Below are 21,170 nucleotides of genomic sequence, written 5' to 3' on the forward strand. Positions count from 1 at the left end.
GACTGAAGGTTGCCAACCATCTCCCTATACTGAACACTATCTCCCGATCTTGTCTGATCTGGGAAGCTAAGCAGTGTCAGGCCTGGTTAGTAGTTGGATGGGAGACCGCATGGGAATACCAGGTGCTGTAGGCTTATACCATAGTCTTTCCATGCCCGATCTGGTCTGATCTCGGAAGCTAAGCAGGGTCAGGCCTGGTTAGTACTTGGATGGGAGACCGCCTGGGAATACTGGGTGCTGTAGGCTTATACCGTAGTCTTTCCATGCCCGCTCTCGTCTGATCTCGGAAGGTAAGCAGGGTCAGGCCTGGTTAGTACTTGGATGGGAGACCGCCTGGGAATACCAGGTGCTGTAGGCTTATACCATAGTCTTTCCATGCCTGATCTGGTCTGATCTTGGAAGCCAAGCAGGGTCAGGCCTGGTTAGTACTTGGATGGGAGACCGCCTGGGAATACCAGGTGCTGTAGGCTTATACCATAGTCTTTCGAGACTGAAGGTTGCCAACCCATACACACAGAGAAATAGGAAATACTAAATGGGGAGGCAGCTTAGTGGGCACTGCTTTGGGTGCATGGATTGGACCGTCTTTTCTAGGGATCGGTATAACTTGAGAGGCAGGGTTGCCAACTGATGGGGTAGGTAGAGAGGAAAAAAGGGCCTGGTTGAATAGCCATTTGATCTGCTGCAGCAGGTCATTGAAGCTTTCTACTGGAGGCAAGCATTCCTGCCTACTCTCAAGCTACTCTTAAAGGTGCTAAAGTTGGCAGACCCGGATGGGTCGTGGGACGGTTGCTCACTCTGCCTGTAGTGTACCCACCATGCAAATGATGTACCATTGGTGGGCTACTGTGAGATACAGGAAGCTGAACTAGATGGGCCTATGGCCTGATCCAGCGGGGCTGTTCTTATGTTCATATGGAGTGGTCTGAAGTGGAGCTGCTTTCTTCTGAGTCAGATCACTGGTCCGTTGAGCTCAGCATTGTCACCACTGTTTGGTAGCAGCTGGCCAGGATTCCAGACAGGTCTTCTGCTGCCTGACCTGGAAAAGCCTCTAGGAACTGAACCTCTGTATGCAGAGTTGTGCTCCCTCTCTAATATGTGTAGAAGGGCCATAGCTGCATGGTAGAGCCCTCCATGACCTGCAGAAGGTCCCAGGTTCAATCCCTGGCCCTTCCAAGTAGGGCAGAGAGAGAAAGATTCCTCTCTGAAAACCTGTAGAGCTGCTGCCAATCTGTGTGGACGATACTGACCTAGATGAACCAATGGTCTGATTCAGGAGGCAGCTTTTGACGTTCCTCCATAGGCCTGCCAGCTGAAGGTGATGCTATAAGCAAGCTTAAGAAACTACACACTACGGGATGATCATGCTTTTCCCCTCCATCCTGTTCTTTCTCCCTATGTGTCTGTCTTCGGTTGTGAGCCTCTGGGACCTGTGTTCTTGCACTCTGAAGTGCTGAGTGCATGGATGGCTATGTAGAGATGCTTCTCGTGAAGTTGGCTGTGGTTTATGGAAATGTCTGTGCTGCCGTAAATGCCTCTTTAAGGGAGACGCTTGACGTAATGGGGACACTGGCCTGCGGCAAGGCTTCAGTGTGATTGTGTGACTTCTTAGGGACAGTTTGAGATGTGGCAGGAAAGAGCGCAATCCATTTTTCCGAAAATGCTTGCTTGCCTCATTGATCTTGCTATCAGGAGGGCACTGGTGTGGCGAGGCCCTGGTTGACATCTGACAGTGCGAAGATTCTGTGCCCTTTTGTGGGTTTGCCGAATCAACGAGCAGCAGGGGGTGTGGGACTGTGTTCTCGTTCTCTTTTTAATCTCAATATGGCTCAATATGGCTCAATCTTAAGGCTCAATATGGGCAGAAATTCAAGAGCTTACTATAGCCTCCTGTCGCCAGGGCAAGCGGGTAAAGTCACTGTGGCAACCTCTAGTGTACACAGCTGACCATATGTGGTGGGGGGGGAGGACAAAAGCTGCGCCAAGAGAGACATGATGCGTTGTTGGGGAGATAACTTGGCCGGTGTAGAGCTGAGCTTTTGTGTTTGCTCTGTGCCACTCGCGTTGGAGCAGGAGGGATTTGGCAATCTGCCCGACTGACGCCCTGACGTCTCCTAGGTACCTCTTCAGAAGCGTGCCTTGGTGACAGAGCAGGGGAGAGAGGAGGTGGGATGATGCCACACGGCCTCCGAGGGGATTGTTTCCACTCGCGTGGAAATGGCTGGCTGCCGCATTTTGGAGTTGGACCGATGTCCTTTGGGAAACGGTGTTCATAAAAGGCGTAGTTGTGAAGATGAAATGGGAGGAAGCTCAGAGGACGCCCCTCTTCTTGGAAGAAGGGCAGGATAGAATGTGGGCTTTGCTTTGATGCTTCCCTGAGATTAGAGGAATGGACAAAGATACCTGGTTCCCCTCTACGTGCACCTTCCCACTGGTTCTCATTTGTGCAAGTGTTGTTTTTTTTGGGGGGAGGGGGGCATCCAAACATTCCTCTTGTCATACAAGCATTTAGGCCAGGTGTCTGCGACCTTTTGGGAAGAGGGAACAGATGTTCAGCAATGATGTCATCAAGTGGCCGCCAAACTTCTGGGTTGCCAAGCTCCTGGAAGTGGCCGCACGGAGTTTGGCTTGAGGCTCTACCACCAAATTTGCCACGCAGTGGACAGGGAGTGGCAAAACTGCCCACTTGGCGCAGGGACTCCAAGCCTGGGTGGGTGGCTCCACCGTCCCCCTCCTGCACATGGGGAAGGGTGGGAGACTTTGCCTCCTGAGCCGAGCTCCATGCAAGCTGGATGGCGGGGTCATATCCAGCCCACAAACTATAGGTTGCCAGCCCCTGATTTATGCGGGGAAGAGTTAGACAAAGTATCCCCACTGCCTCCAAGCATTTTGAAGAACCGGAAAGCAAGTCTTGCCCTATGTGCAAGACGGGGATGTGCATGCCTCTAATTGTCAGGGTTGGTCTTCTCTGTGAGGCTGCTGGAAAGGGTTTGCCTGAAGCTGCTGGGTTAGGGGTTAGGGGTTTCCTGCATCCATCTGGTTGCTTGTCCCCTCCCTGTACACATATACGCTACTTTGCATGAAGTAGATAGCTAGGAACGTTCATGCTCTTCTTGATGTGCAGTTGATCCTTTTAGCGCCGTCCAATGATAAAGCGGAGAGCCCTGGACTGGTGCGCACCTAGCCTGATCAAGCCATGTGAAGCAGGGACACCCTGAAGGGAGATGCCTGTCCTGCAAACAGCGCCAGGTGCCTCTCGCAAGCAGAGCATCCCACTGGCAGCCTGGAGGTATCCTGGCTGCTCGCCTGAGCCTGCAGAGAAGGCTCAGTCAGTGTGAAGCTTGCTGCATTTCTTGCCTTCGTGCTCCACAGCGAAACCCACGTGAGCTGAAGGCCGCCTGAGCAAAAGGATATTGTTTCCGCGCTGTCCAGTGAACACTCGAGACAACAGGTATGGGAGAAAGGGCCACTTTATTTCACATTAGCAAGAGAAGAGGAGGCTGAGACCTACAGCATCCGAGGCAGCGGAAGCCCCTGTGGTGCGGGGAGGGACCCCTGGGCGGTACCAAAAACCTCTGCCCCCAGGCGGGCATGCACCCGACTCCAAGTCGTGCCCCGCTGCTGGGCGGCGTGTCTCATTCATGTCTGTCCCTTAAGGGGAAGGCAGCCAGACCACGGACTGCACCACCTCAAGCCGCTGAGCCTCGGAGGTGTGCCCTGCGGTCCCGGCCAGGGCCCCGTCTACGTCCTCGTGCCGCCGAGCCCCTGAGGACTGAAATAGGGTTCCGCCCTGCCTATGCCGCCTGAAGGTGCATGCCAAAGTCCCATTCATGCCTCCTAACCCGCACCACCTGCCCTCTTAAAGTGACCAATGGCAGCTTGCAAACGGGGGGGGGGGTGTAACCCCCTGGCCCATAACAGTCTGGGGTAGGCGAAAAAACTGCCTGTCCTTTGGCCAATCTTGGCAGGCAGCAAAAAATTCCTACCCGGCCCCAAATGGCGACCAGTTAAACTCAGACTGCCTCTAGGGCGGGCGGGTATTCCCACGGTGCCCACGTGCAAAGGAGGAAGAGGGCTGGGTCTCATGCCCTTTTAAAAGGTCCACTGTAGCTGCCAGACCCAGCCCCCTTCCACTCCCCCTTGGAGAGGGACTCTTGTGTTCCGGCCAGGCCAAACAAACTCTGATCACCTTTTTAATTGGGCGATCAGGATTCAGTTTGGGGGGAGTGGTTGTGCTCATCCCTTTTGCCTCTGGTAGAAGGTTTTGCAAATCCCTGTATTGCAGCAATGGGACAAAAGACTTGTGAGTGTGAGTGAGAGAAAGCACACCAGTGCTTTCCAGCCAGTGGTATTTCTACCAGGAGGTTCTTTGTTTGATCTTAAGTCTGAGGCTGGCAATCTTGCAGTGTTCTTCTCCAAAAGCATCCTAGAGCTATTGGCCTCAGAGGAAAGAATCTGATCTACACAAACAGGGAATCGCGGTATGTTCCTGCCCTTTGCCAAGTCTGTCACCCTTGGGGCTGTGTGTGTTCTTTGCATGGATCCGATGAAGTGAACTCAGGGCCTTTAAAGGTTTTTACTGCAGTGAATCCTTAAGGTGCCACCAGAGATTTGTGCTGCCACAGACCATAACTGTTGCCATGATAACTGTGAATCCTGCAGTTTGTTTACTCCAGATCAAACTCTTGTCTTCCCTGATCTTTCAAGGGGGTGGCTGGTCGAGCCACATCATTCTAGCCTCCTGCCCCTTGAAACCTGTAAACATGTCATAGACTGAAGTGAAGGTTGCAGCAATAACCCATTGGGAGTCAGGGGGTGACTTTGCACAAAGCTTGTGCTCTTTCCTTTTAAACAGATCTGAGTGTGGGAGCGGAAAAAATCAGTTGGTTGGGCCAGGTCAGGGTGGCTTCAACCTCGTTCAGACCTGCTCTTAAATTCCAGGGTTTGTCTGGGAATTTGTAATAGTTACCTGGAGTAAAATAAGCAACACTTGTGTGTATTCATTGTCTGAGCAAAGTGGAACTTACTAATTCTGTTGTGACATCAGCACTTTGACAGAGTGAGGTCTTTGCCCCCGGGGAGCTTACAATCTCAATCAGCTGTTTTAACCACTGTGCCATGGCACATTGGTGTGCCACAGGTGTGCCACAGGAATTTGGGGGAGATCATTTATTAGTAGGGCCAATGGGGATCTGAGCTCCCCACTGGCAGTATGGTGTGCCTTGTTAATTGTCAAAAACCTGATGGTGTGCATTGGCAATTTTAGTGCCTTGTCAGTGTGCTGTGAGATGAAAAAGGTTGAAAATCGAAGATCTAGATACTGCTGTGAGAGATAAGAACATAAGAACAGCCCCACTGGATCAGGCCATAGGCCCATCTAGTCCAGCTCCCTGTATCTCACAGCAGCCCACCAAATGCTCCAGGGAGCACGCCAGATAACAAGAGACCTGCAAGACCTCCTGGGAAATGTAGTTAAGAACATAAGAACAGCCCCACTGGATCAGGCCACAGGCCCATCTAGTCCAGCTTCCTGTATCTCACAGCGGCCCACCAAATGCCCCAGGGAGCACACCAGATAACAAGAGACCTGCAAGGCCTCCTGGGAATTGTAGTTAAGAACATAAGAAGAGCCCCGCTGGATCAGGCCATAGGCCTATCTAGTCCAGCTTCCTGTATCTCACAGCGGCCCACCAAATGCCCCAGGGAGCACGCCAGATAACAAGAGACCTGCAAGGCTTCCTGGGAATTGTAGTTAAGAACATAAGAACAGCCCCACTGGATCAGGCCATAGGCCCATCTAGTCCAGCTTCCTGTATCTCACAGCGGCCCACCAAATGCCCCAGGGAGCACACCAGATAACAAGAGACCTGCAAGGCTTCCTGGGAATTGTAGTTAAGAACATAAGTAGAGCCCCACTAGATCAGGCCAAAGGCCCATCTAGCCCAGCTTCCTGTATCTCCAAGCGGCCCACCAAATGCCCCAGTGAGATGATGGAGTGAAAGAGAAGAGGGATAGAGGGTGGGGTAAACAGGAAGGACAGTATTTGTGATTTCGGTGGCCTGTCCTTCTGTGAGCAAGGTAAGGATGCTGACAGCTCCATAGAAAAGGTGAGCTTCAAGAAGGGATGTGAAGGAAGTAAGAAGAGGCATTGCGCAGGTGATCTGAGCATAAAAGGCAGCCGAAAGAGTGGGGAGGCTTTCTGGTGGTTGAAAGTAATGAGTCTGGAGGAACGAAAAAGTAAAGTGAAATGGCCATCTGTAAACCAGATATGTGCTCCCGCGCACAGCAGTAGCCCTCTGTCTCGATTTTTCAAGCTGAGAAAGAGACCCCACAGTGAGCCAATGTTGTTGCAATCCCGTTTGGCTGAGCTGTGCCAGTTCAGCAGCTGTAACCTGTCAGAGAGGATTCTGCTCATATGTTAACAGAATGAACGGGCCCGCGCACGCTCACCGTGGACTCCGCTACTACCCACGAATCCAGGCTTGCTCTTTCAGGGTGACTTATGATATTGTCATTGGCAGTCACGCAGCCCCAGTTTAAAGAGGCCCAATTTGTCAGGGCTGCCATGTGTTTGGCTTCTCCCGTGGAGGCCTGGCGCTGATATAATGGTCTTGTCTCTCGAGGGGCGAGCCAGGCAAGCGAAGAAAAAAAGAGTATCCTTTTCTGACCGGCTTGACTCGGTGAAATGGACTGTGGATAGCGAGGGGGTGACCAGATCTGCTGGGTGGAACGGAAATGAATTATTTGAGGTGGGGAAGGAGTCTCCAGCAAAATCCTCCTGACCTGAAGTAGCTTGCCCAAATGGTTTTCTCCTTCCCTCTTACTGGTTATGACTGTTGTTGGATTTTTATGGGTTCTTAAGGGGGGGAGGAGGAGGAGGAGTACAGTCCTGGGCAAGTAATGAATTGTCTTAAAAATTTGGTGGTTGATTGAGGTGTTTGTATTGCTGTTCATAACAAAACCCAGTTGTGAACATAAGAACAGCCCATAGGCCTATCTAGTCCAGCTTCCTGTATCTCACAGCGGCCCACCAAATGCCCCAGGGAGCACACCAGATAACAAGAGACCTGCAAGGCTTTCTGGGAATTGTAGTTAAGAACATAAGAACAGCCCCACTGGATCAGGCCATAGGCCCATCTAGTCCATCTTCCTGTATCTCATAGCGGCCCACCAAATGCCCCAGGGAGCACACCAGATAACAAGAGACCTCATCCTGGTGCCCTCTCTATCTCCTGTGCAGATAGGTGGTGATGGGTGCAGGAATGTACCATGTGTTTTGATCTTGGGGGGGGGGTGTGTCTGAAAGAAAATGGTCTGTGGTTTCCAGGTTTTTCAGTATGGGAGCCCGAGAGATCCAAACACCACTGAGAATTGGGCAAAGCAGGTGTATTTTAATGGAATTTAGTGAGCTCTGGATTGTAAAGCCCTCTCCCGAATTAAATGGAAGCACAGCTTTCTTGCAACCCCAAAAGCGTGCTTGGAGAGTACAAGTCCGCGGACTTTGGACCCCCCCCCCCCAGAATCTGCCCCATGCTTCAGTGTTAATTGTTCTGGATGAGTATACCACCACCATCGGTCATTTTGGTGCAGCTCTCTGCCCAGAGAGATTGAGATGTGGGTCAAAATTGCCCACTCTGCCTAGCGGAACCCGACTGGAAGAACGGGAGGTCAAAGTAGTTGGAGAGACAACAGGCAATCTCCTCTGTTAGCTGGCTGTTATGGGTTCTCGGAAGCCATGGGCTGTAATCCTAACCACACTTTCCTAAGCCCCATTGAACAAAATAGTACTTCTGAGTAGACCTGGTTAGGATTGTGCCCTGAATCTACTTTTATTTGTCCTGATGCTGTATGTGTTCTCTTTCAGCCCGTTGCATGGGGCTTCCTGGATACAGACATCACGGTTTAAAAGGTCTCTCTCTCTCCCCCACTGTAACATTTGTGTGTCTCTCCCTTTTTCAGCAGATCCTGACAGTCAGCTGTGCTCAATGGGATATACCCATGATGAACCTCCGCCTTCTTGTCCTGATGAGTTTGATGACTTTGTTACATTTGAGGTGAGTGTAGGCCACCTTTTGGTTGACGCCAGTGATGGTCTTCAGTAACTTGTTGCTTTTGTGTTGATTTACATGGCGCGGTTGCTCTCCGTAAGAACATAAGAACAGCCCCACTGGAATCAGGTCACAGGCCCATCTAGTCCAGTTTCCTGTATCTCACAGTGGCCCACCAAATGTCCCAGAGAGCACACCAGATAACAAGAGACCTGCATCCTGGTGCTTCCCTTACATTGGCATTCTGACATAGCCCATTTCTAAAATCTTGAGGTTGCACATACGCATCATGGCTTGTAACCTGTAATGGATTTTTCCTCCAGAAACTTGTCCAATCCCCTTTTAAAGGCGTCCAGGCCAGATGCCATCACCACATCCTGTGGCAGGGAGTTCCACAGACCAACCACACGCTGAGTAAAGAAATATTTTCTTTTGTTTGTCCTAACTCTCCCAACACTCAATTTGAGTGGATGTCCCCTGGTTCTGGTGTTATGTGAGAGTGTAAAGAGCATCTCTTTTATCCACTCTATCCTTTCCGTGCATAATTTTGTATGTCTCAATCATGTCCCCCCTCAGGCGCCTCTTTTCTAGGCTGAAGAGGCCCAAACACTGTAGCCTTTCCTCATAAGGAAGGTGCCCCAGCCCCGTAATCATTTTAGTTGCTCTCTTTTGCACCTTTTCCATTTCCACTCTCTCCTTTTTAAGATGTGGAGACCAGAACTGGACACAATACTCCAGATGTGGCCTTACCATCGATTTGTACAACAGCATTGGCACGTATATTACATGACTGAGCCTTGGGAGTACTTGGGTTGATCCTGGACTTGGTTTTGCAACCATTTGTAGCTTACCGTTGCATCCTAACAAGGTAAACCATGGTTTGCGCAGGCCAGAATTGGAAACTGCAGTTCAAATGTGGTTTCCTGTACTGGATTGTGGACAAACTATTGATTGCCAATCCAAATTAAAAAATGAGTGTCTGTGTCTGCAGTTCAGATGCACTTGATGAATGCCCAAATATGGTAAGCTGATGCATTAATAGGTGCTGGTTCAAAACCCGACATCTGGGAATTTGAAGGACCACCTTCTGATGTGTATGTGTGTGTCCTTGTTATCGCATTTTGGTGGTTGTCTGAGGGCCAGTGTCAAGGCCCTCTGAAGTATGGCAGTTGTCTACTAAAAGAAGGGTCTTTTTGGTGGCACCACAGATCCTATGGGATCCTCTCCCTGTGTTGACTGTAGTTCAAGAGGCAGATGAAAGTGTGGTTATTAAGAATGGCCTGTGACACTGGCTGAATCATGCTTCTGGTGGTGGTGTAATGTGCTGTTGTGTCTGTGGTTTTTTAAAATCTACTTCGTCGTGCAACTTTCACTGGTCTCAAAAGAGACGAGTGCCATTGGAGGGATGCTAGCTGATAATTTTCCAATTTGGGGGGGGGGGAAATCCAAATGGCATCCCCTGAACCAGGAATTAATTGGCAGTTAATGGAGCTTCACTATTTATTATTCTGTGTACATGGCGTTTTGCAAAGGATGAGAGGACAGGTCCCTGCCTCAAGGAGCTTACAGTCTAAGATGCTGACACAAGGGAGGCAACAGAGGAAGAGGAAAGGGGATGGAGTAGGGGTAAATGAAGGAAATATGCAATTATTTTATTTCATGTAATTAGCTTTATTAGAAGCTAATGAGGGCTACCTGACTTTGCATACTGGTAGTGCATTACCTCCAGCACTCGTTCTTATACTACCAACACCCGCCTTGGGTGTGTATTAAGAATGGTGGCTGCTCCAGATGCCAGAGGATTAAATCGCTCCCCCCCCCTTCCATTCACACTGGTAACAAGCCTCACAGAGGGACTTTGAAGCCTGTCGATAAGGAATTGGTTGCTATACAGGCATAGCTGGTTGCTAAGGGAGGCCTAGACTCCTCTCCATGGCACTTTGGCTCAGGTTTCTTGGTCTCTCCCGTTTGGTTTTCATAAGGATGACGTCTCGATCATCTTTTTGAACAAACAGCACAAGCTGTTGTGTGCTTGGAGGGAGGGGAAGCAATGTGACAACTCCGTTTTCATGCCCCATTTGTTTTCCTGAGGTCATGCTCTTGGGCTGCGGGGTTTAAAAGCTCCCTGTGGGTCACGCAGGGCCCCCCCACCATCTCTTCCCCTTTGATCTTGCCGTCTCTACCCCATACTCCAAATTCTGGACAGACTGTTCAGCAACAAAGTGTGTTAGCCTAATGACACTCGATGGTTCAAGCCTGAAGTTCCTCCTCTTCTCCCCCCACCCACTGCTTGGTTGGACAGCGTGTCACTTAAGTGCATGGGGTGTGCAAGTGCTTTCCAGGAGTCATACCTAGTGGGGGTGGGTTTGGAGGACCTAAGGGTGGTTGCTAGCTATGTGCCCCTTTGTATCCAAAAATCTGTTGCAATGAAGCAGAAGGGTAGAGTTGAGGTGACCCTAGTATTTCCAAGGTTGCACAAGAACTTTCTACCCTGGCTGGGGGTCTTTGTCTTCTGCAGTTCCTTTGAGCTGTAGGACCTCTGTGATGTCCTCCCTGATTATGTTGGGCTTTGCAATCCGGATTGCAGGGTACACCCCCCCCCCCAATATCCACGGGTCCTGTGTCTGCGAAATCTGCGGATTGGGTCCAGGGCCCAACCAGTGCGCACACCCTTATGAGGCTAGGGGAGCAGAGCTCCAGGGCTTCCCCGGGACCCTCCAGGGCTTCCCCAGGCCTCTCAACGCCTTATAAGGCATTAAAAACATTGCTTCCAGTTTTGCCTTGAAACTGGAAGTAGTGTGCTTTGCCTACAGAGCTCAGCAGAGGTTGGGGATGGATGTCCTCTGCTGAGCTCAGAGGCCCCTCCAGAGGTGAGGGGACCTCTGCTGAGCTCACTTGGAGGGGGTTGGCCCCCTGGGATCACAGGGACAAGCGTTTGCTCATATCCGTGGTTTCAGCTAACCACACAGGGTTCCAGGATGGAAACCCTGCCGATAAGGGGTCACACCAATACTCTACAGTTTCCATCTTTGGAACCCAACTTGCGCAAGGCAGTTTTTTTGTCTTGCAAGAGTTTGTGAGCCCCTGGTTTTGTGTGAGTTCGTCACAGCTTGTCCAGTTTGGTTTCATTCTCTTAAAACGTTTGTCTGCTTTAGAGTTTTTTACAAGCACTCGCCATGGGGTGCAAGAGCGCTGATTAGCAAGCTTTTCCCTGGTGCCGCTGCAAACGACTCTGCTCAGTGTTGCAAGACTTCAACTAAATTGGCTTCGTGCTGCTTTTATAGGGCTGATGAGCAAGATTCAGGCTCCTGTTTATAGCCATAGCCCATGTGGGCTGTTCAGGGCTGGGTGTCGGAGGAGGTGTGCCAGATGGTATCCCCTTTATCTGGTGATGTGCCAGCCTCTCCACCTCCCGCTTGCACAATCCTATCACTTTTTTCCCCCTCCGCTTCCTCTTCCACTCCAACCCTCTTTGAAAGTGAGAAGGGGAGGAGGAATAGCTGTGGATGGGTGGAAGCAGACACCCCTTCTGCTGCCTAAGGCAACTAGCTTAGTTGGCCTCATGGATGAGCCAGCCCCAAGGCTGTTCTGGTGTGGAGGAAGGTACAGTGGACCCTCAATATCCACAGGGAATCTGTTCCAGGGCCCCCGATGGACAATGAATTCTCTGGATAGTGAAATCTGCAGGGAGGGGGGAGCTGCTCCAGCAAACTGGAAAGTGTCTTTCAGAAGCCTCCAGGAAGCCTTCTTAGACATGGGGGAGGTTGTGTGCGGCCTCTCTACACCTCCAGAGGCTTTTGAACTGCACCTCTGACTGCGTCCAGGAGGTCTCAGTTGCCCTCAAATCACAGGCTTGGCGTCTGTGGTTTCTGATCCCACAGATAAGAAGGACCCACTGTACCAGCCGGTAATTCTGTTTTTATCAGCTAGCTAGTCTGATCTATTGACACTGTGGGGACATGAAGCTGCCTTAATAGAGGGTCTGTCCCCCTCTAGCTTGGTGTGGTCTATGCTGACTCTCCAGAGTTACAGGCCTGAATCTTTCCCAGCCCCACCAGATGCCAGTGATTGAAGTTGGGACCTTCTGCAGGTGAAGCTGGGGACGTGCCACTGAGCTACAGTCCCTCCAAGGGATACATAAAGGACAAGAAAAACCTGTCCTTGTTTTGATAAGAGGAAAAGAAATCAAGAGAAACCTTTGCATTCCCAATGGTGGGAGGGTAACTTGATAGCTTCTGTGAAGAAGCACTTTCAGGCTGAAGCAGGGGAAGAACATGAAATTGCCTTCCTGGTGGCAGCTTCAGATTTTGGGGGATACCCTGGGGTACAAGCTATGTGGGACTCGCAATGGCTTGCTTCCTGTTGCTTTGGAAAGTGTGTGCGAGTTGCCTCCACCCCTCCCCACGGTGCCTGGACAGGCAACAGTCGTCCATGGCTGCAGCTATAAAACATACGTTCTTATAACCTGCTCAAGGAGGTGTACAAGGTTTTCCCCCCTCTTTTTGTCCTCACAACAACCCTGCGAGGTAGGTGAAACTGAGAGATCCCAAGTCACCTAGGAAGCTTCATGGCTGAGTGGGAATTTGAACCTGGATCTTCCAGGTCCAAGTCCAGCTCCAGAACCACTAGCCATCCTGGCTGTCAGGATGGGTCAGAGCACCAAGGAAGCTGGACTTGGCGACCTGACCCTTCCCAGTGCGGTGATTACGCAAGAACTGGGTAGCCTCAGATTCACTTTACACCACTTAAAAGGGGAAATGTATTGGAGCTCACAAGTGTGCTGTTCGTGTACCCTCTGCCTGAAATGGCAAGTTCTAGTTTTTACAGAGAATAGTTATACAGCTTGGTACTGAAACCGGAATATTTTATTTATTTATTTATTCACATTTTTATACCGCCCTTCCTCCAAAGAGCTCAGGGCGGTTTACACAGCTGCTCCTCCCCTCCTTCTTGTCCTCACAACAACCCTGTGAGGTAGGTGAGGCTGAGAGAAAGTGACTGGCCCAAGGTCACCCAGGAAGCTTCGTGGCTGAGGGGGGATTTGAACCTGGATCATCCAGGTCTAAGTCCACCTCCCAAACCACTACACCACCCTGGCTCTAATGTAAGGATCTAATGTACATATGTCTTCTGGTATAGCAACATTTACTTGGTTGTTTCTGAAATATGCTCCCCCTGCCACCACCACCCCCCCCAATTTTGAAGAAACTACCTACCCAAAAGCCTTAATGGAAAAAAAAATCTCAATAAATCAGTGTCTTTATGCTGCCCTCTGCTGGCCATTTGCTATCATAGAATATCCTTGGATAATAAAGCAATCTAGGAAACGTTTTGGACGTTTAAAAGCTTAGCATTCAGGGACCTCTCAAAGCACAGTTTTGAAATCGGGTTTGATGGAACTGGTGATGAGGGTTGACAAAATGGGGCAGCAACTTGCAGGGCAAGCTGTGGGGATGGTGGGAGAGGGGGACCTTTAGTCGCTGCCCCACAGTACTAATTCCTGAAGCAGGGAACTGTTTTCTCTTGCCGTGTCAACTCTGGGTGAAAAATAGGATGTAAATATGCTATTAAAATGATCCACCCATTTCTAAGTCCTGAGCGTAATCTACTGTGTTGACTTCCAAATCTGTTGGCAAACAGATGGGCATTTGGCCACCTTCTGCAGTCTTGGTTGTCCAATGCCTTTAAAAGGGGATTGGACAAGTTTTCTGGAGGAAACATCCATTACGGGTTACAAGCCATGATGTGTATATGCAACCTCCTGATTTTAGAAATGGGCTATGTCAGAATGCCAGATGCCAGGGAGGGCACCAGGATGCAGGTCTCTTGTTATCTGGTGTGCTCCCTGGGGCATTGGGTGGGCCACTGTGAGATACAGGAAGCTGAACTAGATGGGCCTATGGCCTGATCCAGCTGGGCTCTTCTTAGGTTCTTATGGTTTTTATGACTAGGGAAGTCATAGGTACAGTAGTTCCATGCGCTCTGCATTAAATGCTATGTGTTTGTTTCCTGGTGTGAAAATGAATGTGCAGGAAATCATATGAACCATGTGAAATAGCCCCCAGTTGGTCAACTTAAGACGAGTCCTGCTGGATTTGGTCAAAGGCCCACCTAGTCCAACTTCCTGAATCTCACAGTGGCCCACTAGATGCCTAGACAGCACACAAGAGACCTGCATCCTGTTGCCATTCCTTTGCAGCTGGCATTCTGAGGTAGCCTAGTTCTAAAATCAGGATGATTTGTATATCCATCATGGCTTGTTACCTGTGATGGACTTTTCCTCCATAATATTGTCTAATCCCCTTTTAAAAGGCCAGGTGCCGCCATCACACCCTGTGGCAAGGAGTTCCACAGATTAATGACACGCTGGGTAAAGAAATGTTTTCTTTTGTCTCTAACTCGGTTTTAGTGGATGTTCCTGGTAATCTGTGAGAGGGGAAAAAGCATCCTTCTATCCATCTCCCGCATAATTCTATACATGGCAATCTTATCCCCTCGCAGGTGCCTTCTTGTGATTGGACTTGTTATTTTCAGTGCCTATGAAGAAAGACGACTTCTGTAACTGTTTAGGGTCAGAGATGTGGAGTCCTGAGAACCCATAGATGGGTATGCTGGAGTTGACCGGGCAGGAGAGTCCTCATCTGTTAGCCTTGTAAATGATTACTTAAGGACGCTTTTTTTCTGTGGACTTGGTGATGTGAGGAACGTCAGGTGGCTGAGTTCTCCCAGAATTGATGGTATCTCTGAAACTTGTGCACTAATTCTGCCTCATCTTTCTTGCGAAACTATTTTTGGTGTGATTTACCTTAACTGAACCATACCATTCCACACTGCACAAAAGTGCACCAGTCTGAAGTAAACAGTCACTGGATCTGTCTTTGGCTATTTTTTTCCCTAGGGGCTGTTGCTGGTAGGGGCTGTTTTGATTGTGAGTCCTTTGGAGACAAGGAACCATTTATTTATTTAGCTGTGTAAGGTGCTCAGAGAACTATTTTTTACTCAACAGCTATGTAGACATATTCGTGAAGTCTTTATTAAGCCAAGATTGTGTAGTAGTGGTTTGGGAGTTGGTTTTAGACCTGGGAGATCCAGGTTCAAATACCCGCTCAGCCATTAAGCTTCCAAGGTGACCTTGGGTCAGTCACTATCTCCTGGCCTCACCTACCTCACAGGGTTGCTGTGAGGCCAAAAGGGGAACGGGACAATTGTGTAACCACCGTTACACAATTCATACTCCTTCGGTAGTATAAAAATGTGAAAAATAAGGTTAAGGTAAAGGTTTCCCCTGCACAGTTGTGTTCTGACTCTAGGCGGTGGTGCTCATCCCCGTCTCTAAGCTAAGGGAGCCAGCGTTGTCCGAAGACATCTTCCATGGTCATGTGACCAGTGAAAAATAAATTCCTAATTTGAAAATTCCACAGGTGCTTCTGGGTACACCTTAAAGTTTGCTTGAGAAACAAAGTCATTGGCATGGTTCTCCAATAAATTATCTTAGGGCACAATCCTAACCCATGGTCCAGCATTGACATGAGGGCAATGGAGCTCCTAGGTAAGGAAATAAACATTCTCTTGCTTTGAGGAGGCCTCCATGAGTGTCCCCCAACTGCAGGATGCAGCACACGTCCCATTGGCACGGCTATGCCAGTGGCTGGAAAGTGGGTTAGGATTTGGGCCTTAGTTTGCCTTGCTACCTGGGTTTTTAATCTGTGTGTATGTTTGTGTTTTATATCTGTGTTCAGTGACTTTTGATTGGCTGCTGTTCTCAAAAACTCCAACCACAAGAAAATCCCAAGGGGGAAAATGGCTCATCTTGATGCTACAAATCAACATAGCTTCATTTCTATAGTGTGAAGCTGTTGGCTGGGCATAGGCAGACTCTGTCCTTAATCAGAGAAGTTAATGATTTTTGTAATAAGTAAACTTAAGAAAAGCCTTGCGGGGCCAGGTGGCAGGTCCATGAGTCTAGCACCCTGAGCCAAATATCTCCCGGGAAGCTTGCGTGTAGACTGTGAAGGCAGCAGCCTGCCCCCAGAATGGTGCTTGGAGGTTCTGTCTAGCTGTCCTGGTGAATAGCTATTTAGACATCTCTACGCTTTGTGAATTTGTCCAAAACTCCTGCATCTAAGCCAGCCGACTTTGCAACCGCATCTTATAGTATGTTTTGAATTTGGCTATAACCTCCAAGCAGTTTTGAATTCCATAAATAAATTGCACATTCTGAATGGAGTAGACCTCCTGTTTATCTGCCCTTAACCTCTGGCCAGTCAGTTTCATTGCTGGGGACCTGGGCTCTGACTACTGCGAGTACAGGACAGAATTTTATGAAGCTTGAAAGGTGTATCCTTCTCCACAAAAGGTATTTTTTTATTTTTTTGTCTGTCTCTTTTGAACGCAGGGTAGTTTTGCGTTTTGCTGCAAGAATCTAACCGTCCTGGTGTAGAGAAACTGGTGTGAGAGTGGGAGGGGGGAATTTAGTTCCTACTGCCATCTGGGGAGTTAAGAACAAAAGGAACTCTGTTGAGAGACCTGAGGTTAGTTTGCTCAGACCGGTGCTGGATACTTCCTGATTCTTGCTTTCCTCCTCCCCGCTCCCCAACTGAAGGCTGGGAGTTTTTCTAACAGAGCGTATCTAACAGTTCAGACCAGGAACTGTATCTTCAGGTAAAGCCCTATGATTCAAAACCACCAATGTCGAGCAGGAAAGTTTCAATAATCCAGATTCTGGTCTGGTCTGTAGTCTTCTAATGCCGCCGGTAAAGTAGGTGTCGAAGGATGTTCACCGAAGGACATTCAGTCTAAGTTGGCAAGACTGCCACTGCTGGTGTATCCGCCCTCGTTGCGCTAGAAAAGGTAGGAATCCAGATTGGGAAAGCTTTTCCTCAAACCTGTCAGTGTGAGGAGTTTGCCATCTGTGAGGTTTTAAAGGTGTTCCTTAAAAAAAAAAAAAACACCAAATCTAGAGTACATTGGTGCTGGATTTACACAGAGCTCCTCTAGGGAGGCATGAAGTTTTGGCGCTCTGCTTTACGGTGAGACGGCGAAACTAGTTTTGTGGGAAACGGGATTCTGCGCAAGCATAAATTGGTGGTTTATGTTATGTTTAGGTTGCAGAATTTAATACACTGCGAATTCTGTTGAGTTCAGTGGTGCTGTATTAAAAAAAAAAATCAATGCAGCAACTGATCGCACATGAAGTAAGTACAAGAAGTACTTATAACTTCTTAATCTGCCAGTCTGGTAACTCTTCTAACATCCAAGATAGGGAAGTTCTTGAGTTCTTTAATGTAATTTTCCGTTTGGTTTGACATGTAGCTGGTGGAGTCTGTAAGGTTCTCTCCCACCCCCTTCATCCTTTAAGGATAGTTTGTTATCAGAGCCCAGGACCTCTTCCAGTGTTTGTTTTTTTTTTCTGGGGGTGGGGAAGCATCTTACAAAGTCAATGATGGTTCTGGTTTTTGCCTAGAAGGCATTGTTTCAGTGTACTGCCATCTCTGCTGATGCAAGCTGAATACGTATCCTTTCTGGGCTGCTGTTCAGTGCCAGAGCACTTATTTTTACATGCTTACGGTCCCAGGTTCAAGTCCTGGCACCTGCAGGTAAGGTGGGGAAATGATGCCACTAAGAACATAAGAACATCCCCACTGGATCAGGCCATAGGCCCATCTAGTCCAGCTTCCTGTATCTCACAGCGGCCCACCAAATACCCCAGGGAGCACACCAGATAACAAGAGACCTCATCCTGGTGCCCTCCCATTTCTGAAACCTGGGAGGACAGCTGCCAATCAGTATATAGACCATTCCAAATTGGGTGGACTAATGTTCTGACCTGGTAGACATTTCTGTGTTCTCGTTTTGGGATTTGGAGGGGTAATGGGAACAGACTGGCTCATTCAGTCATTGGGCACTTACCTCGGGTGTTGGCTGCTTAGAGGATGGCACACATACCTGCTGGTTGTGGAGATCTCCTGCATTCCTGCTGGTGCCTCTCTTGATTGGCTGCTGTGCCAAGAAGAGATGCAATGAGGGCACCCCCCTTTTGTTGGTAGCTGCCATGCACTTCCCATCACTACTTATTCCAGGGAAAATGGTTGGGGCCAAACATATACGGTATTTACAGTCATGCTACTGCTAAGGGTTGTTAGAGATGGCTCAGCTGTTCGGGGTTGGTGGGGGCTGCATCTTGGGGTGACTCTGAATTGCAAAGGGTGGAAATGAGATCTAAAATCAGCAGGATGCTGAACTCTCTGATAATGGTAGCAACTGAGTCGAGGACTTGCTTGCACCTTCTTCGAACGAGCAGGTGTTGACTGGGACCTGAGCCAAATGGGAATCCTCAGCTCATCTGGGATCAGAATCCTTCATTACTACTTAGGGCTATGGGATTCTCCCAGCAAGGGGGACCAGGAACGGAAGTCGAAATCATTTGAGGCTGAACAAATAGTCTGGGTTTTTAAACTTTTGAGCTCCTCTGGGTAGGGATCTGGCCGCTGCTGCCGCTTTAAACACCCCTGGTGTCTACTACGATAGGGGCAAAACAGTTGCAAATTGTCTTCATTCTGAATCCAACAGATGGGAATTTTCTTCTGCACTAAGGAGGGCTATTTGGGCATCTGTTGGATGACCTGCCACCCAAGAAACAGGAGCTGTTTTAAGGCTGGTGATAGGTGCCCTTTCCTAGGAGTTGAGAATAAAGCATTTTTTGCCCAGGGTTTGCAACTTGATCCCAATTTTGTCTTGGGTACATGGATCTTAGAGGGTTTTTTGTATCTCTAAGTTTTGCTGTGTGTGTACGGGGTGTGGCATTCTGCAAGTTTTTTTTGGGGGGGGGGGCGGACGGGACAATTTGTAGCCAACATCTGGGCTCAGTTGTCCCTGCGGAAGTCCTCCTGCCCCACCTTAAATCGGATATTTGTTCAGTGTTGTGCAGCAGATCGTAGAAAGGATTTATCTGTGGTGTGGAGAATGTGCTGAGGTCAGTAATGCAGGAACTTGCTTCCTTAGCACAGGAATTCGGTCAGGGGGCTTAAAGAGCTGCCCTGGAAACAGAGGTTGTCGAGGGAGGTGGGGCAAAGGTGGTAAGAGAGGTCTTTTTGCCAGTGTGGAGCACTGTTGGCGGTGATTTCAGGGCCTCTGATTTTGTTAAATGGATAGCGCGGGTAGGAAGGAGAGAGCCTGGCGTGGTTTAGAGTTTAATATTTAATTTGTGCAGTGGGATGGAAAAGCGAAAGGGGGCTCTGGCCACTGCAATAAGTAAAGGAAGTGTTTGTGTTTTTTGGAGACACAACTTTCAAGGAAAGGAGTTGTTTGTTTTTTTCTATTGCTTTGGGGGCAAGGGTTGGGTGCTGATGGTGGACCTGAGCCCATCGGGGGCTCACCTCGCCAGACCAGTCCTTCCATACCAGTGGGAAGTACCCAGTGTGCTGTCAGAGGGGAGGTGGGACCCAGTGCAAGTCTGGGCTCCCAGCAACCCTGTGCTAGCACTGGTCTTGGAAAGGCAACAGAGGAGGGATAGGGTGTTCCTTAGGTACCATCCCTTGAGAGCCAGTGTGGGATAGTGGTCTTTGCTGAGCAAGGACTGGGAAGACGGGGTCAAATCTCTGCTTGGCTAGGATGCTGACCTTGGCTAGATGGAAGCCATCTGGACACCTCTGGGCTACTCTAGCCACCTGTTTGTCTTCTGGTCACCAAATGGCCTACACCCAGTGTGATGAGAGACTGCTTCTGCCCAAGTTACTTTGCCAACATGTGAGAGCAACTGAATGTGCCCTCTGAACAATAGTGCCTGGTGGCCAGTTCCAGGCTTTGTGAGAACAGGTTAAGTCGTGTTCTGGGTGGCCGCTCTCCAGCTATGAAAATGTTCTCCTCTGAGCGAGTTGCCGAAATCTGAGTTTCTTTGGGGGGCCGTGCAGGAACTGTTGGTTTGGGCTGGCTTTCAGGGGTAAACTGGCAAGAAGGTAGGGAGCTTCTAAAGGCATTTGAAATTTTAATCCATTAAAGGAATTCTATCTTTTTTTGCTTCTTTCAAAACACTCCTTCCCCCCAACATCTCAGAAATCTGGAGTGATCCTCTGTTATCGGTCACCTGGTTTGCTGTTTTTAAACAAGTGGCGTGGTATTTGCCAAACTCTGTTTCTGGAGTAATGAATCTCCTGGTTCACATGTTTACAAATGCAGAAGTAGTGTTCTGAAACGTACCTTTTGGAAAGTGATAAGAGTGTGTTTGTCCTTGTGAACACCAGCTTGTACACCCAATGCCCTTCAGGATTCGTTCACCTGCTATTGTAGTCCCCTTGAGACTCTTTGAATAGAACAAGTCGCTGTCTCCCAATCACCAACTTCCTGTCTTTTTAGGAAAGAAATGTGTGCAAAACCTCAAAATTCAGTTTTTTAAAATGCTGAGACTCGGAATCTCATGAAGCAGTTTGATGACGACAGTTCTGGAAATGATCAAGCACCGAGGTTTTTCTTAATCCAAACAGAGGGACCCAGATCAAAGATCTTCCCTAGAAAAAGCCCTTTAAGTGACGAGTGTTTCAACAACCACTTTTGCTCTACATCTTAACCAAGGGTGCTTCCAAGTGTGCCCCTTGTGGTGGCAGACAGTCATTGCTTTTTCCGTGTAGAATTGCCATGTTCGTTCCCTACTGTAGTACTGCCATGTTAGTGGAGTGCACCTGCCCACACAATGTCCTGTCCATTCATTTGGGTGGTCATAGTGGCGCATGGCTGGAGCACCGCTGACTTTTACTCTCCCACTGGGGAGACAGGCAGGAGTGCCGACTGTCCACAAGCTCAGTCACTGCATTGCTAGATTTTGCTTTGGGTATTAACTGAACTCCAGCTCTTGGAATGGAGGTTGAATGATCAGGCGAAAGTGTTGACCTGCTCATGACAAAAGAGGGTCTGTTTGGTGCAGGTCAGGCATGATTGCTGACAGAACGGTTGTGTGAATGGTCTCCTCTAGCAGGGTGTGTGTGTGTGTGTGTGTGTGTGTGTGTGTGTGTGTGTGTATATATATATATGTCAGTCAAGTTTAAAGTTGTTTTAGGAAGCACTTTGGCTTAAAGAAAATATTTCTTTACTCAGCGTGTGGCCGGTCTGTGGAACTCCTTGCCACAGGAT

General features: G+C 49.0%; 1 protein-coding gene across 1 annotated transcript in view; it reads left to right on the forward strand.

Moving 5' to 3' along the window:
- Window positions 1–21,170, forward strand: part of RAB11FIP3 (RAB11 family interacting protein 3) — a 95,403-nt gene that overhangs the window by 41,969 nt on the left and 32,264 nt on the right. The window contains exon 3 of the mRNA XM_066640569.1: window positions 7,960–8,054. Within this exon, the coding sequence (XP_066496666.1) occupies window positions 7,960–8,054 (95 nt within the window). The remainder of the gene's footprint in view (window positions 1–7,959; window positions 8,055–21,170) is intronic.

The sequence above is a fragment of the Tiliqua scincoides genome, chromosome 13 (genome assembly GCF_035046505.1).
Source record: "Tiliqua scincoides isolate rTilSci1 chromosome 13, rTilSci1.hap2, whole genome shotgun sequence".
Lineage (NCBI taxonomy): Eukaryota > Metazoa > Chordata > Lepidosauria > Squamata > Scincidae > Tiliqua > Tiliqua scincoides.